This window comes from Rhynchophorus ferrugineus, unplaced genomic scaffold, assembly GCF_030347505.1.
Source record: "Rhynchophorus ferrugineus isolate W39M unplaced genomic scaffold, kcgeb_rfMv2 rfM1, whole genome shotgun sequence".
Taxonomy (NCBI): Eukaryota; Metazoa; Arthropoda; class Insecta; order Coleoptera; family Curculionidae; genus Rhynchophorus; species Rhynchophorus ferrugineus.
In genome coordinates this window covers 67636996-67654144 of record NW_027472580.1, presented here as the reverse complement: position 1 = coordinate 67654144, position 17149 = coordinate 67636996, and the positions used below count along the sequence as shown (strand labels likewise).

General features: G+C 31.8%; 2 protein-coding genes across 4 annotated transcripts; one reads left to right on the top strand and one right to left on the bottom strand.

The window, feature by feature from the left end:
• Positions 1-833: 833 nt before the first annotated feature.
• Positions 834-12296, top strand: LOC143199348 (pickpocket protein 28). The gene is made up of 9 exons (XM_076409109.1): positions 834-997; positions 1055-1297; positions 5128-5239; positions 5338-5483; positions 5961-6165; positions 8767-9037; positions 9669-9814; positions 11712-11839; positions 11890-12296. Exons 1-9 carry the CDS (start codon positions 858-860, stop codon positions 12113-12115), a joined length of 1617 nt encoding a protein of 538 aa, XP_076265224.1. The 5' UTR covers positions 834-857; the 3' UTR covers positions 12116-12296.
• Positions 12297-15057: 2761 nt separating this feature from the next.
• On the bottom strand, positions 15058-16665 carry LOC143194095 (uncharacterized). 3 transcript variants are annotated; one of them, XM_076400668.1, is made up of 4 exons: positions 16552-16665; positions 15986-16096; positions 15718-15899; positions 15059-15345 (listed from the first exon to the last, which is right to left on the bottom strand). In XM_076400668.1, the coding sequence occupies exons 2-4, from the start codon at positions 16074-16076 to the stop codon at positions 15160-15162; spliced, it is 459 nt and encodes a 152-aa protein (XP_076256783.1). In that variant the 5' UTR covers positions 16077-16096; positions 16552-16665; the 3' UTR covers positions 15059-15159. The 3 variants fall into 3 exon arrangements, with proteins under 3 accessions (XP_076256799.1, XP_076256783.1, XP_076256792.1); XM_076400677.1 differs by lacking the exon at positions 16552-16665 and adding an exon at positions 16169-16279; XM_076400684.1 differs by lacking the exon at positions 16552-16665 and having other exon boundaries at positions 15058-15345; positions 15718-15915; positions 15986-16122.
• Positions 16666-17149: the final 484 nt, after the last annotated feature.

Here is a 17149-nt window from a genome sequence, read left to right as displayed (position 1 = left end):
TTATTTTGTTTCATTTTTTGCACGTCCCTTCTAACGAAACTTTCCATCAAGGTTCATTCGAACATACCTAACATGGCTGCTATATGGAATGATATTATTATTGTTTTGGTGCTTGTGTGATCTAATTTTACGTAACCTGTACATGCACAGATTTACTTTCGTTAACTTTTATTTTCCAGATTTGTATCCAGTTATTTATATTGTCACTTGCCTATTATAATTTTCATATGACCTTTTCCATCTTGACTTTGACAGCAAGAATATCATCAACAAATGCAGCCATCGTAATATTGTGGTAAATCACATTTGTAGGGTATGGACAAAATTGGAGCCAATACACATTCTTATAGCATACCTGCTTTATCTTCTATTAGTGTAAAGTAGGCTTCCTCTTGTTTGAACAAGGCCTTCTTGCAATAACTTATCGAAGGCTACCATTTTACTTTTATAAGCTTTTTCAATTATATCTGTCATTCTAAGCACCCTCGATTATTGAATTCTTGTTAATAAACTCAAACTGGTATGTAGATATTAGGATTTCTCTCTCTGTAATCGGTTTTATTATTTTCAACAGGAGTTAAAATATAGGCGTATAGCTTTTATTTCATTTAAAAAATAAAATAACTTTTGACTACATTATTAACAAACTAGTAATAAACATTTAAATAGCTAGTCAAAATATCAATCTGAAAACAATCAAGTATTTAACTCTGAAATACTTTTCAGAAACTACCCGTAGATCAGTTTAAAGAGCTGTCACCTATTACATCATTTATTGAAAAAATCGTGGTGTATTCAGCGAATTTAGTGTTATTCCCAGTTAATATTCACGAAGCCCCAAATACAAATAAACAACCATGACAAAGGCAGTTGTATCCCCGCCTAAAAATCAACCTGTATTTTGTAAAAGTTTTCGGAATTATTTCAGAGAATATTGTCAATGTACTGGTGTGCACGGTTTTCGATATTTCGGTGAAAAACGAACAAGATTTGAAAGGTAAAGGTTACGAAAATATAATTCGCTATAAAGTTGTAACTACTCATTTTATCGTAGAATTTGGTGGTTTATTGTATTTTGCTTTGTATTTACTGCATGTGCGTACCTAATTAAAGAAGTGTATCACAAATGGGAAAGAAGCCCAGTAATTGTGAGTTTTGCAACAAGTGAAACGCCCATCTATAAGATACCATTTCCCGCCGTCACTATATGTCCTGAATCAAAGAGTAAACATTCAGTATATAATCATACTGATATCATTGTGAAATTATCTAGGAAGCAGAAATTAAATCGAACAGAGTGAGTAATAATACAACTTATAATGAAGTAATGTATATTAAAATATATTTTACATATCGACTATAAAGTTTAAAAATATCGATTTTGCTTATTACGAGTTGCTTATTACTACCTGTATTGATATAAAAGGACCATAAATGAATGAATGAAATGAGCGCGTTTCACAGCTGTCAGATCGTTATTTTGTGAATTATAGCAAAGCAACTTTTGTTATTGAGAAAAAATTGGATAAAAAAGAATTTCGCCTGTTGATAAAATATATCGTCTTGAAGGGAAAATATACAGTTCAAGCAAAAACTTGGTTTGATTCCGAGTTTCCGGATACTGCCCCAAGAAAACCAACCATCAAGGATTGGTATGCTAAATTTAGACGTGGTGAAATGAGCTCTGAAGACGGTGAACGCAGTGGACGCCCAAAAGAGGATGTTACCGTCGAAAACATTTTAAAAATCTACAAAATGATTTTGAATAGCCGTAAATTGAAACTGAAAGAAATTGCAGACACTCTAAAGATATCAACTATATGTGTACATCATATCATTCACGAATATTTGAGTATGAGAAAGCTCTATGCAAAGTGGGTGCCACGCGAGCTCACCAAAAACAACGACGAGTTGATGATTCGGAGCAATGTTTGAAGATTATCAAGCGTAATAAACCAGCGTTTTTGTGTCGATATGTGACAATGTATGAAACATGGCTCCATCATTTCACTCCGAAGTCCGATCGATAGTCATCCGAGTGGACTGCACACGATGAAACCGCTCCAAAGCGTGCGAACACGCAACAGTCGGCTGGAAAGGTTATGGCGTCTGTACTTTGGGATGCGCATGGAATAATTTTCATTGATTACCTTGATAAAGGAAGAACCATCAATAGCAACAATTACATAGCGTTATTGGACCGTGTGAAGGACGAAATCTCCAAAAAACGGCCGCATTTGAAGAAAAAGAAAGTGCTGCTTCACCAAGACAATGCACTGTATCACAACTCAGTGGAAACGATGGCAAATGGCAAAAATCAATGAATTGGGATTCGAATTGCTTCCTCATCCATCGCTTTCTCCAGATCTGGCCCCCAGCGACTATTTTCTGTTCTCAAATCTTAAAAGAATGCTCGCTGGGAAGAAATTTTCATCGAATGAAGAGGTGATCGACGAAACTGAGGCCTATTTTGAAGCAAAGCATAAATCGTACTACAAAAATGGTATCGAAAAGTTGGAGGGTCGCTATAATCAATGTATCACCCTTGAAGGGAATTATGGATAAAAAGAATAACTTTGCCAAAAAAATATGTTTTACTATGGTAGGTCGAGGACTTTTCAATTGACCTGTTATATATATAATAATTTGAAAACGGACCAAACTATTAAGCACTCACATTATAAAGATCATCTTTATAAAGTATTTTGCATAAGCAATATTATAAAAATCTTTTAAATATTAGAAGTATGTATGGAGAAGGCTCACACGAGATTTTAAGTAAATCGGTTCTATAAAACTTGAAATATCTTCAACCATCTCGAAAAAGCGTAATTTTAAGGAAAACGCCTTTAAAGTTTTGGGGTAAAGTTACGACGGATTAAATTCCGCATCACTAAAACAGCTATCAAATAAATAAGAACCAATATAAATCTAAAATAATTCGGAAAATAATGCATTCATCGCATTTAAACCAGATTTCTTACAGAATGAATTTAATCACCTTCTTTCTGTCCTTTCTAAAGATGAATACAACTAAAAGGACATATTCAATGCTCACCTACTATAAAAAGTAACACAGAAGATAAGGCCGAAATAGTATCGCTTTAGTATTTCCGTTTCTTTCTCGCATTGGAAAGGAACTGAAAAAATAGATGACATATAGATTTCTCAGACGCTCCCTAACCCCAGAGCTGCAAGGGATCTACTGAAGGTAACACATGTGTTCAAAGTCCCTTCTGTGTGTAGGAAAATATACATAAAAGAATATGGGAGGACGATAAGCACCCCAATAAAAGAACATCAACGATGTACAGGATATGAACCCACGGCCAGTCAACTTTAACTAAAGAACGACTGAGAGAAAACATCGGGAAAATTTTAATATGACAAACATCAAAATAGTTCAAATAAAAACAAGTATTATAAGCCCGTATAAAAACAAGTATTATAAGCCCGTATCTGTCATACCAACCTCATAGTTTTTTACTATTCAACGAATTAAAAAATAGGCTAACCTAATTATTAGAACTTTAGAATCAGATCCCCGGTCCTGAAGATGCAATAATACGATTGCACGATTTGGAATATCGGCTAATAGTTTATGTCAAGAAACGCGGCTCCAATCAGGCAATAATTCAGATACCGTGTGAAATCTCAAACTTTGATCTCATTCGTCAATAATCACAAATAAACTTAAATAAAGTATCAGAACATTAATAAATCAATTAAAAAATGATATTTTGTCGTCTTTAATAATTCTAACCAAGTTAGAATAGAATTGTTAGTTTCTAACAATAATTTAAAATTACAGGTCAATTAAAAAGTTCCCGGTCTGATACATAGATGGCGCTACTAAAATTAAATCCATATGTTTTTAGTTAGCCCTAACCCTCAAAAGATGCCTGTATAAATTTGACAGCTGTCGGATCATTAGTTCGTGAATTATAGCAATTTGAGTGAAGCAACTTTTGTTATTGAGAAAAAATTGGATAAAAAGGAATTTCGCCTGTTGATAAAATATATCGTTTTGAAGGGAAACTATACAGTTGAAGAAAAAACTTGGCTTTATGCCGAGTTTCTGGACACTGCCCCAGGAAATTCAACCATCAAGGATTGGTATGCTAAGTTTAGACGTGGTGAAATGAGCACCGAAGACGGTGAACGCACTGGACGCCCAAAAAGAAGTCGTTACCGACGAAAACATTCAAAACATCAATAATTTAATGGCCATAAACTGAAATTGAATGAAATAGCAGACACTCTAAAGATATCAACTAAACGTGTACATCATATCATTCACGAATATTTGGGTATGAGAAAACCCTGTGCAAAGTGGGTGCCGCGCCAGCTCACTTTTGACCAAAAACAACGACGAATTGATGATTCGGAGTAGTGTTTGAACATGATCAAGCGTAATAAACCCGAGTTTTTGCATCGATATGTGACAATGGATGAAACATGACTCCATCATTTCACTCCGAAGTCCAATCGACAGACATTCAAGTCTGCATACGATGAATCCAAAGCATTGGAAAACGTAACAGTCGGCTAGCAAGGTTATGGCGTCTGTATTTTGGGAAACGCATGGAATAACTTTCATTGACTACCTTGAAAAAGGAAGGACCATCAACAGCGACTGTTACATAGCGTTATTGGACTGTTTGAAGGACGAAATCGCCGACAAACAGCCGCATTTGAAGAAAAAGAAAGTGCTGCTTCACCAAGACAATGCACCGTGTCACAAGTCAGTGAAAACGATGGCAAAAATCCAGGAATTTAGCAAATTGCTTCCTCATCCGCCGTATTCTCCAGATCTGGCACCAGCGACTATTTCCTGTTCTCAGATCTCAAAAGAATGCTTGCTGAGAATAAACTTTTGTCGAATGAAGAGGTTATCGCCGAAACTGAGGCCAATTTTTAAGCAAAGGACAAATCGTACTACAAAAATGGCATCGAAAAGTTGGAGGGTCGCTATAATCAGTGTATCACCCTTGAAGGGAATTATGTTGAACAAAACAAACTAATTTTGCCAAAAAAATGTGTTTTACTATGGTAGGCCCGGGACTTTTCAATTCACCTGTTAATTATTTTATTTACTAATCATATAAACTAATTGATTATTTACAGAGAAACGAAAGCATTGTATATGAGTCTTATTTGTGACTTAAATCAGCTTAGAAAATTGAATAAGGCTGGCGTTAATACATTCTCTGATGACTTCTTAAATTTTATAAATTCGGTAAGAATTATTCAGCTCATTTATTCAACAATGTAATTAGTTGAAATTATCTTGGTCAATCAACCAAATTTACTTAAAGGGCAATTTTATTTTTGCAGGCTAGACGAGAGAGATACATTTTTGAATGTAGTTGGATGGGAGATAATGTAAATTGCGATAGCCTTTTTGTACCTGTAATTACAGATGAAGGAATTTGCTACACGTTTAATATGCTGGATAGAAGTGACATGTTCCGTGAAGATGTGTAAGTTAATACAGTAGCAATCGTATAAAAACTGGACCTATGGAATATATAATACAATATTGTATATCGGAACTAATTGTATGCACTAAGTATTCTAATAATTTTTTCACTTCAAAAATAAATTTATTGAGAAAAATTGGTAATTTCCACCTTTTCGGCAACATGGCGATGCTGAAGTAACAATATGTGTTCAGCAGCGATAGAGTTTTGCGCTCCTTCAGCAGTTCGATTGTCAAGTCATTCTGAATTTATTTTCCCATTCGGTCTGCATCAGGGTATCCTTAAAATCTCTTTCATATGGAGAACACTATCATGTAAAAGGTTGAGTTTTTATGTATTACTCGCTATTGCTAATCCTTTTGTAATATTTATTCTAAATAAAAATTAGATTAAAAATTATCAATAAAATATATTATTATTTTGTCGCTATGAAGAACAAATTATATATAATTCGATACTTGTTTTCTTTTCTTGTAGAATTTACTATGAAAATTTTCTACGTAATCCCGAACGCGAAAATCTTTCTTGGACTTTGGATGATGGCTATGGAGAGGAAGAAGGATTAAAGACTTACCCGAGGCGAGCATCGTTAGCTGGCGTTAAAAATTCCTTGCAAGTATCCCTAATTGCATGGAATGAGGATATCGACTATACGTGTAAAGGATCATTAGAAGGTTTTCGGGTAAGTTACAAAGGTTACTTCTTCTAAATATTTAAGGAACAAATTCATTTTTACACATTCTCTCAGCTTGAGGTTTAATTTTTCCTTAACTCAAAAGAATATATTGAAATAAACACCATTCAAAAAATAAGGGCCGTGTTACAAGAAATAGATTTTTGAAAGAGGCAGATGAAAATTAACGCTACAAATTAATTACAACAACAGAAATCATTGAATATCGGATAGAATTAAAATTATCATTTTTGGAAGATACATTCACTCCAAGATAAATTCAGGAAAAAATTTCATAGTGCATTTAAACAATACAACAACACCAGAGAACGTAAGAAAAATACAAGGTATAATTTTATTGAATCATCAATTAATCAAGACAGATTTAATAGGAGCTCTAGGCATATAATCTAAACATTGAGAGTTATGCGCACAATGTCGAATTCGCTAATAATGGAACCGAAATATCTCAAATTATTGTGACAAAATTGGATAATATATTTTTTTCTAGGTACTGTCCGTAGTGATGGAATGCTATTCAACAATGTTTGAAGCGCTCGTAAAAAGAAATAAAAGTATTTTGTACATGGTTTAATCACCACTAGTGATTGTTGTATGATCGAAATTCGACCACAATGTATTAAATTAATAATGTTTCTCTCATAATAGAGCAAAGGGTCTCATTTAAAAATCATCTGTTACCTAAACATGTTTTCGCAAAATGCAAACTACCTCAAGAACTTACACACACTAACATTTCTTAAATTGCAGTTAAATAAATATAATTTCCATTAACTTTCAATGAACGAAAAAGTATTAATAAGTGTAAATTATTATGCCACTGAGCATAGTAACAATATATTATAAGTAAGATTATTTTCAGAACTCTAACAACTACAGAACATCAAATATAAGTATACATGATCTTTCTTTATTTTTATATGATAAACAGTAGTTTGGAATAATAAATGAAGTAATACATGTTTGTATATTAAAACAGAGAGTATACGATAACACGATTTTGAAATTGATATTTGAGCCTGTACATTAAAACAATAACGAACATAATTAAGCAATTTATTTTTTACAATTTAGAAATGCATATTAAAGGGATGTACTTACAATCATTAAATTAATTAAGTCTATAGAATAAATAATCAAAATATGTATCAAACAAAAAAGGTTAATATTTATCAATGTTTTAGAATGTTTACAAATGTACTGTTAATAGATCATAATTTCTTCTATTTGTCCAATGTGTTCCATCTATGCAAATTAGGTAGTTAGTTCCATTTTAAATCCTGTATATTTTTATTACTTCATTTATGTATTCATGTAGTCCTTATCTTTTATCCATATTTATGACCTAAAATATATATTAGAAAAACAATAAATACACCAGGCTGATTAAAAGAATAATTTCTGTAACTAAATTTTCAAATAGAACTGTATTGTTTTTTGCTTATTAATTTCACTCCTCGATCTCGCCCTTGCAGATAGCTCATCTTTAGTTTGTCTTCCATTTAGTATGGCTTCCATTTATTTATTGCTTTCTACTTAGTCTTATATTCCATATATCCCAATTAAAAGTCTATGAAAATGTTTTATAACTGTTAATATTCTACTTAATGTTTATATCAACTCCTGCTGCACAAATTAACTTTTTTACATTACAATATTCGGTTAGTGCTTTTTCAAGAAATGCATTGACTAATGAAACCCGAAATTAGAATTCAATAACATTAAAATTTACATAAAAACCTTAACGGCCTTTAGAATTAGCTTTGGTACAATAATATACTATGTCTCCAGAACTATATCAATTAATAACAGTCCTTAGCATGAACAATTTTTCCACACAGACATCAAATTACATTAATATTGTGATTTTTAAAATCTAAATATCTTGTAAATAAAAAAAACCCACGGTTCTTGTTATTCTCGAATTTTGTTAATCTATGTTGGGATAAAATGTTCACATATGTCGGGTGTTTCTCGCACAGCTGTATACACGGATAAAGCGGGCACAATAATTTGTTTTCTTTGCGAAAAACGTAAAATATAAAAATACCTTACCTAACCATACTATTTGTAATCGTTTTTTATCGAAAACTTAAAATAAAAACAACTTTTACCCCAGGGTGTTATTGTCGGTGAACCAAACTCGCACGGCACGGCTACCCACTGGATTTGTTTATACAGTTTGTTTCACCAATCTGACGGCTATACCATGTTACTTGATTTGGGCGTTTTTCGTTTTATTCGGCTATATTTATTAGTAGCGCGTATTACACAAAAATATTAATAAAAATAAAAATATTAGACCTAAAATTTCTTCCTCGATATAAGTAAAAGTTTAATGTTTCCAATTACACTTACTTTGAAAGTAGGCATAAAATTATCTTGAATAACTTTTATTGCTCGAAGTGGCGTTATTTAAAATCAATTATTGTATTACTAAAGTAATACTGTAAGTACACCACTGCAAATAGCTAAACACCTTATTGGATTTTGCATATGGAGTAAATTCAATTCAACTTCTTCATAAACATTTTCACGTTTCATTAATAATCTTGATACCCAATTAATTTAATAAATAAATATTATCAGGTTATGTTACATACACCAATGAGAATTCCTACACCAAGTCAACAATACTTCAAAGTACCACTGGATGAAGTTGTACTGGGATCAATTCAACCTGTAATGATTACCACCTCTGACACAGTAAAAGTTTACAATCCCAAACGCAGAGAATGCTACTTCCCTGCTGAAAGAACATTGAGATACTTCAAGATCTACACACAATTAAATTGCCAACTGGAATGTTTGACTAACTTCACTTTAAGTCTGTGTAATTGTGTAAACTTTTATATGCCACGTAAGTTCGCTGGAAAATAATTTAGAATGCAAATAAGTCTTCGTCGCTTTTTTAGTCGAAAATTATAGAAATAGGTTTAACGAAAAATATATTTAAAAAAATGTAATTTATGTTTTATTGAAGAAAATGTTCTAACCACTATTTCTCTATTATTGTCTCTAGAAATGTCTCTAGAATGAAAAATACCAAACAGATAATCTCTGCGTCAGACAACAGGTGTTAGGTTTATGTCTATATTTATTTAATCTTTATTTTATGTCTCATATTTCTGTGAGATTCTGCCGAAATGTCGTCCAGATATTAAAGGTTCTAAAAACCAAACGGGATTTTTTTTTATTATAATTATTAATTTTAACATACAACTATACTAATTTATAATTTTAAACGTTCTTAAGTCTTCTGTAGACATATAACAGCTTTGTATAAGCCCTAAGCCAACAAGGATTGTTAAATTATAATAATGAGTAAATAATAAAAAATGATCGATAATTATTAATAAATGTCGTAGATTAGACAGTGAAGATGTCATTTAGATGAGACGTTTTAAACGCCGGAGACTTATTTATGCACACAGTACTATCAGTTACTGAAAATGTAACTTTACTAAGCTATAACAATAATGTGATTTCAGGCACTGGAAACACAAAAATATGTGGAGCAGCAAAAAAGAACTGTATGATGCTCGCAGAAAAATGGCTTCAAACAAAGGGACTAGTAAAGAAGTTAAATGAACTGCGAACAAAGCCCAAAAATAATACTGACGACGACGATTTATCAGTAAGATATATATATCATTATATGCTATTAGTAAGATCATTTTTTAACCTCTTCGAAATCGGCGAAGTGTTCTGCAATGCGTTGCAATTTAAATTGATCATTTGTTGTCTGTAGCAATCAGCATTAACCCCAAAATTCAACAGTTCATAATATGGGACACCTACCTGGTCCACCAGATACAGAGCATCGATGTTTTCCCATCGCTATTAATCATTCACAAAGTGCGACTTAGCTCACATTCAACAATTCTGCAAATTGTTTTTGAGTTTGTGTTGGATTTTCAACCAATAATAATGTCCTGCATTGCCTCATCTTCAAATATTTTCGGTCCAGCATGTTCTTTATCTTAAATGTTGAAATCATCACATTTAAATTGTCGAAATCCGGTTTCCAAATGTCTATGCTTGGAACATGTTCACTGTTGATGAAACAACAAAAGTTAATGCGTGAATTTGCGGCACGTTTTGCATTCATAAAATTTGTTCATCACATTTTCATTTTCATGACATTTTCAAAAAATTCTTAATCTAAAACGCTGTTATATTAGCGGGACCTAACTAGAATACTTTGAGATTAATTAATAGTAGAATAGTATGACATAGGTATCAAATCATAACAATACTTACGACTAGTAAATTCTTTAGAAATGTGAAGTATATTCTGAAACCGAAAGCCGGAAAATTATTACCAACACATCTATTATATAGTCAAAACTTGTAGTACTTGCTTCCATTTTAATTGAATTTTAACTGAATATATTGAATATATTATTCTGAATTGAATTTTAATATATTTGGTTTTCATTTTCTTGCACTATTAAATATTTGTGAGGTAGGTTAAACTGGGTAAACAGATAAAACTCAATCAAAGAACTTTCAAATGACTTATCGGTTGATCAAAAACTACTTTAGACGTTTACTTGCATTGCCTGGAAAGATACAAAAGGTGGTATAATGGATACCACATGAATTGACTAAAAATGCTATTATGAACCATTTCAATATCGCGGTTTCATTGCTTGCCGAGCAAAAAGCGAATAATTTTTGTGGCGTATTGTGACTGGCGATGAAGAGTGAATTTTAGTCCAGTACAACCATCAATATCTGCACTGAATTTTCAAGGCCATAAACTATTGCTGTGCAAATGGTTGAATCAGCAAGATGTAGTGTATTACAAGGTCAGTTAGAACGTTCAAAAGAAAGCTGTTAAAATTTCATGATAATTTACTCATAAGTTTGTGAGTTATTGGGCTAAGATTGGCACTACTTTTATTATTTTCAAAACAATGGATCAAACACAATTTCGTCTTTTAATTTTACTCTGCCTCTTGAATGGAAAGAAAAGGACTACGCTATCCGAACTATCAAAAGCAACAATATAACGTTGGTTTGCTGACTTCAAACGTGGTCCTAGAGACACCAATAATGCAGAACGCAGAGTCCTAATGAGGTGGCAACACCAGAAAACATCAAAATAAGACACAAAATCGTTTTGAATCGAAAAGTGAAGTTGTGTGAGTCAACTACCATCGTAAATATATAAAAAGAACGTATTGGTTTTATATTCCATGAGCATTTGACTATGAGAAAGCCCTGTTCAAAGTGGGTGCCGCGGTTGCTTACTGTTGTAATCGAAAAGCAAGCTGTTTTTCTTATATAAAGACAGCAACCAAATACTAAGTCAGCATAAATGAGCGAGGCCAGCACCACGGAATGGTTCCAGAACAGTCTCCTTTAGTCCATTGATCGAAACACATTGTCGGGCCAATAAACCAGTACATTTATCAAATAAAGGCCTTTTATTTAAACAAGTATGATCTTTTTATTTTAATTTCTAACATATAAAATAATTTTCTATAGTTTTAATGAAAGTAATTTGACTTTATTGTAAATATTAGGTTCCTTTTTGTGACTGTATGCCCATATGTACTGATTTAACCTACGATGTAGAAACATCTCAGGCCGGCTGGAAATGGCAAGGAAAGTGGAAGGCCCTGCATCCTGATCAACAATTCAAAGAGAACCAGTAAGCAGTAACAATATTAGTGATCGTCAATCAACTAATTTAATTTACAGAATTCATAAATCTCAGCTTACCCTATATTTTAAAACCTCACAGTTCGTCACCTCTAAAAGACACGAGCTATATGGACCGACAGACTTTCTGGCCAACTTCGGAGGTTTACTTGGTTTGTTTACTGGCTTTTCAGTTTTGTCTTTAATGGAGATCATCTATTTTCTGACTGTACGAGTTTGTTGTAACATCAGAATGTACGGTATGTGGTACGGCCCAGAAACTTAAATAACAAGAAAGTTTCATGATGGTTTTATTTGACTATATAAGTGATATTTTACGTAGCAGAATTTGGTTTTACATCAAAGTAAATTATCAGTACAAATGTACAATTAGTTAGGTGAAAAATAATTGTCAGAAAAAGTACAAATCAAAGATGAATAATAACTAACCATATTTATATATACAATATGTATTTAACTGTGTTTATTGTTAGTTAATTTCACAATAAACTATTCCGCTACTTATGTTTTTACTTGCCTTTTAATCTAATATTAGTCATTCTTGAGTTAATCGATGGCTTAGATAAGTTTTAAGTGCTTATAATGATTTTTGCATTGAGTATCTTAAAAAATCCAAGGGAACTAAATTTTCATATCTACTACTTGAAACAGCAAAATGAGTACAAAGGAGTAATGAGAGAAAATAAATAATTAAATTTTTTCTTAATTTAAAATGTGCACCCAATATTTTCTTGCCACTGTAATAACTGTATCTCACATCATTTTCCAAAAACAAGTTTATTATGTACTGTAATTATTCAATATACAGATATCATATTTAAAAAAACAGCATTTTAAGGCGTATCTGAGTATCTGTTGTATTTAGATCGCATTTGACCTCTAAGCAAGCATATCACGTCACAAATTTACCACCCAAGGCCATGAAAACTTTCATTACTAGAAACCTTACCATAAAAACCGTTACTTTCTTTCCCTAAATGAGTAAAAAAGTGACCGGGGTCAAAAAATTATGTATTTTGGCTAAGGTAAATCATACTTACCAAAGTAGAATAAAAAGTATTAATTATTTTTTAACCTTCTAGACTGAAAATACCTCGGCAAATATAGAAATGATATAGAATCTATGAATTTATAAAACGACATCCTGATTTAGCTTTAAATCAAACTACACATACGAGCATAGCAAGAACCATTGACTGCAATCAAGTGCTAATAGATATATTTTATACAAATTTGAAGCAGTGTCAAGAAATATATAAATTAACTAACCTGCAAGCCCCATATAAATATGGAGATTTGTATGAACACTCATAAAAACACCTGAAAGGGAAAACATTTATAATAAAGTTGTTTCTGGAGAATATTGTCAATCTATTAATGCTGTATGAGTGCAACTGTAAATTATAAATTGATGGATGAAGCTCCATCTGAAAGTTTTTGTGAGTTTCATCAACACATTTATATTTTCAATTCCTTCATTATTTCAAGGACAATACATCATCAACTTTAGACAATCCTGTGCGATTGACAATCGATAATAATTCGTCCTTTACTACCTCACGGCAGTCACAAATAACCCTTAGACAGATCAATAGACTGTAAATATACAGTAGTCAGTACCTATATAATTGAATCAGATAAATTATTATTATAGTATCCTAGTAAATCTACTAATCATTAGCAAGTGACTTCGATTTCTGATAAGATTTTAAAAAAGTTGCTGTGGGTAAAAAGTTTCAGCATTCAAGTTCACTGAAATACATCACTTCGATAACAACCTGCTTACAGAAGCAGACTTTGCACCATCCTCAGTTACGGAAACGTTTTATTCATCTTTTGATACCGTTGCTCAATGTTCACGTTAAAGTTCTCTTGATCTTGAGTAAGATTCAATAGAGAGTAAAGAGTATAAATTTAGCAGAAACACTATTTGAGATTCCTAATATTTGAAACCGTGCTGAAGTTGTGAAGTGAAGTGATCATCGAAGCTGATATAAATAAATCCATTGAACAATCATATGTGTTTTTAGATCCAATGGACAAAATATACAGGAACCGCAAATTCTGGTCTCCGTAGCATTTTGAATGTTAACATATGGGACCCGTGAGTAGGTCTCATAGTCCTTTAACCAATATAAGTCTATCGCTAAAAGCCACTTACATGGCAACTGTCAAGCCCGAGACAAAGTGCCACAAGTCGGAAATAATCGTTAATAGCCCGCTTAAAAATATGTTATGTATGAATAGAAGCAAAAAGCAATCGACCAAAACTCTAGGAAAAAAACCAAAGATGAACATGGAAATCAAAACCATGCCATAGGCGAAAAATAATATTAGGAAAGATATTAAAACCAAAGACAATGAGAAAAATAAATGTTCCCAGCAAGGATACTATTGTCCATTATGTCGAAGAAAACTATTTATGTTTTGTTATAACTACAAAGATTTATTACATTAGAATAAACGCCGTTTTTCTTTAATCAACTAAAACTTTCATTTTGATGAATCTTATTACATCACTCTACGACTACATTCACTTGATTCTAATATTCTTTAACACGGGGTCTTTCAATAAAGATTGGTCGATGTTGAAGTGGAGTGACACAATATATGTGTAAGAATCTATACCAACAAACTATAACATTATCACAATGGTACGGATCCGAGTAAAACAGTTTTTAAAAATTCTACCGAGCAAATTCGGCGGAATGTTGGTCTGCGTCAGTTTAGTATTACAATTTCATATAATATAATCATTAATGACATTTCTACAAACTATACACTTTTTACAACGCTAAACATTATTATATTTCTTTAAATAAGTCAACACAAATTCTAAAATAATTATTGTTAAGGGTTACAATCATCATGTACAAAACTACATGCTACAGATATTTGGATAGATGCTACTAAAGTAAAAATTTATAAATTAATAAGAGCATATTATAAAGAAATTAATAATTTTAGGCACTAGTTAGTATCATAACACCAAAATTAAATGTTTAGTACCAAAATAAAAATAAAGACGCGATGGCAAAAGTATTCAGGATTAAATTAAAGTTGATCAAAAAAAAATTAATTTTAATCTATGTACACTGAGTAAGAGAAAAACTAGACATACTTCAGTATAACTGCTACGTACATAATATGTTCATGTAATCATGTCCACCAAATGAAATATAAAATATACTAAAACGAATACAAAATTATTTTATTAATGATATATTTAAACAGCTTCATTTTGGACTTATATGTTCATGATTTAATAACAATTTTTTAAAGTCAATAATCTGTTATGAATTTAAAGTTTCATTCCTTCTTGCTCTCCTTCGCAACCACGGCCAAATAACAAAAAGCACCACATCGCGGTACTGGCTGCGCTGCTAAGAAAGCGCCACCATCCGGAGATTTCTCATATAGCATTGGTTTTTTGGTACCACCACTAGCCGCATGTTCCTTCCATTCGTCCAAGTTCACTTCAGCTGGACCACCGGGCTAAAAAATTTAAATTACTACAACCATAAAACGGAAAATGTGTGTATTTTAGGCTGCATAATTTATCACTTTATTTATAAATTAATAATAGTAAATACATATAATATAGTTCTATTTTAATTATAACAAGTATATTTTTAGTTATTTAATTATAATCTAATAATTAAAAGCTATAAATAACTCTTTAGTATTAATATTAACAATATATATGTAATATAAATTAATTTCCAGAAAACAATTTGAACATACTTTAATATTAACTAGATAACATCATTTAACTGTATATGCTAAAGATAAAAACCCTTGAACTTGTTTTAAAGAATTATATGTCAATTAACCTAAACTGCAAATATCTAAACTATGATACTATACCAGAAGATGAGCTATGTCCGGCAATGGACTAGTAGGAGGTGGTTCTGTAAAAGGAGGTTGAAGTTCACCTTGTTGTATATTCACCACCAAGTAGTACATAAAATCATTCCTTAGTTTCATCTCTTCGATCGACTTATTACACGTAGCCAGTTTCTTCATCCACCTTATCGCTTTGTGCTTATCTAAAACAGGCACATCCTTTTAACACCTCCACACCTTGATCCAAACTTTGATAACAACAGCTTCTTAGAAACCGAAAAGCCTTTACCGTCATTTTTGTTTAGATTTGGTAGCATTGTTTTCGCCAAGAACATGTTATAGTTGCAGTCATAGTTAAGATCTTCGGCCGTGTCCGTCATCCTGAATGGTTTCGAGAGTTCTGAATAAACACAAAATAATTTAGACGTTACAAAACGTGACAGGTCACAAAAGTGACATTGTCTTTAATAACCTGCTAATAAAATACCGGTTCACGGTTCACCTAATTGTAAATAAAGAGCTTTTATTGCTAAAAACAAAATATTCAAATACATCAATGAAATTACATTATTTCTTTATACGATTCACCAAATAACATTTCATTGTAAACACTAAACACATTAACACACACAACAATGAAATAATATACCCATACTGTGTATATTAGTGACTACAGTCATCCAAGGAATTGTTTAAAGAATATATTTGAATAAGTTTATCTTTAAAATACATTGATTTTATAATTTAATAATCTGATAATAACTTATGTCAGTATTCTGAATAATTTTTAAGAATTTAATAAAAAGTTATATTTTAGGTTACATAATTTAAAAAATTGTTAGTAGTTCTGCTTACAGCTGTTAATTTATGCAAATATTACTATAAAACTGCAAAAACAAATACTCCCAAATGTATAAATTCAATTATTAGTTCAACCAACTAAAAATTAATCAAATAATAATATAAAGCGTAATAAATTATAATTTCGATTGCGCAACGGAACGTCAAAAATGTCTGAATTGACATGTTTCTTTATTGATTTAAAATAATATGTACATATGTCAATATTTGACGTATCAGTTCAAAGCAGCAAAAATTATATATAAGTATGTGATACGGCCAGCCAGTTTGTAGGCATATACCGTGCAACTTTTTCCCATCTCTCTGACAATATAGCAATATCCTGCCGACAATACGATGTTTAACAACAATCTAATAATCGATTAAATTTTTGCATATCTATGTCTGGTAGGCAAAGGGTGCGGCAGAACTTCCCATTCGAACTGCATCGGCATATCCACAGATAAATAGAGCTCATAGAGTAATATACATAGAGTGTTAACTTGTAGCCTCGTCTTGTGAATTTCGTTGGTTAGTTTAAATTACCATTACAGGCACCTGTAAAGAAAATATTTTATTAGGAAGGCATTTCATTGCTTGGGGATTTCATACG

Coding starts and splice junctions, on each gene's coding strand:
- LOC143199348 (XM_076409109.1), top strand. CDS start 858: ATGACAAAGGCAGTTGTATCCCCGCCTAAAAATCAACCTGTATTTTGT. Junction 5,240..5,337: donor TCTTAAATTTTATAAATTCG/GTAAGAATTATT, acceptor TTATTTTTGCAG/GCTAGACGAGAGAGATACAT. Junction 9,815..11,711: donor CTGACGACGACGATTTATCA/GTAAGATATATA, acceptor TGTAAATATTAG/GTTCCTTTTTGTGACTGTAT.
- LOC143194095 (XM_076400668.1), bottom strand. CDS start 16,076: ATGACGGACACGGCCGAAGATCTTAACTATGACTGCAACTATAACATG. Junction 15,900..15,985: donor AAATCTAAACAAAAATGACG/GTAAAGGCTTTT, acceptor TGCCTGTTTTAG/ATAAGCACAAAGCGATAAGG. Junction 15,346..15,717: donor CGGACATAGCTCATCTTCTG/GTATAGTATCAT, acceptor TAAATTTTTTAG/CCCGGTGGTCCAGCTGAAGT.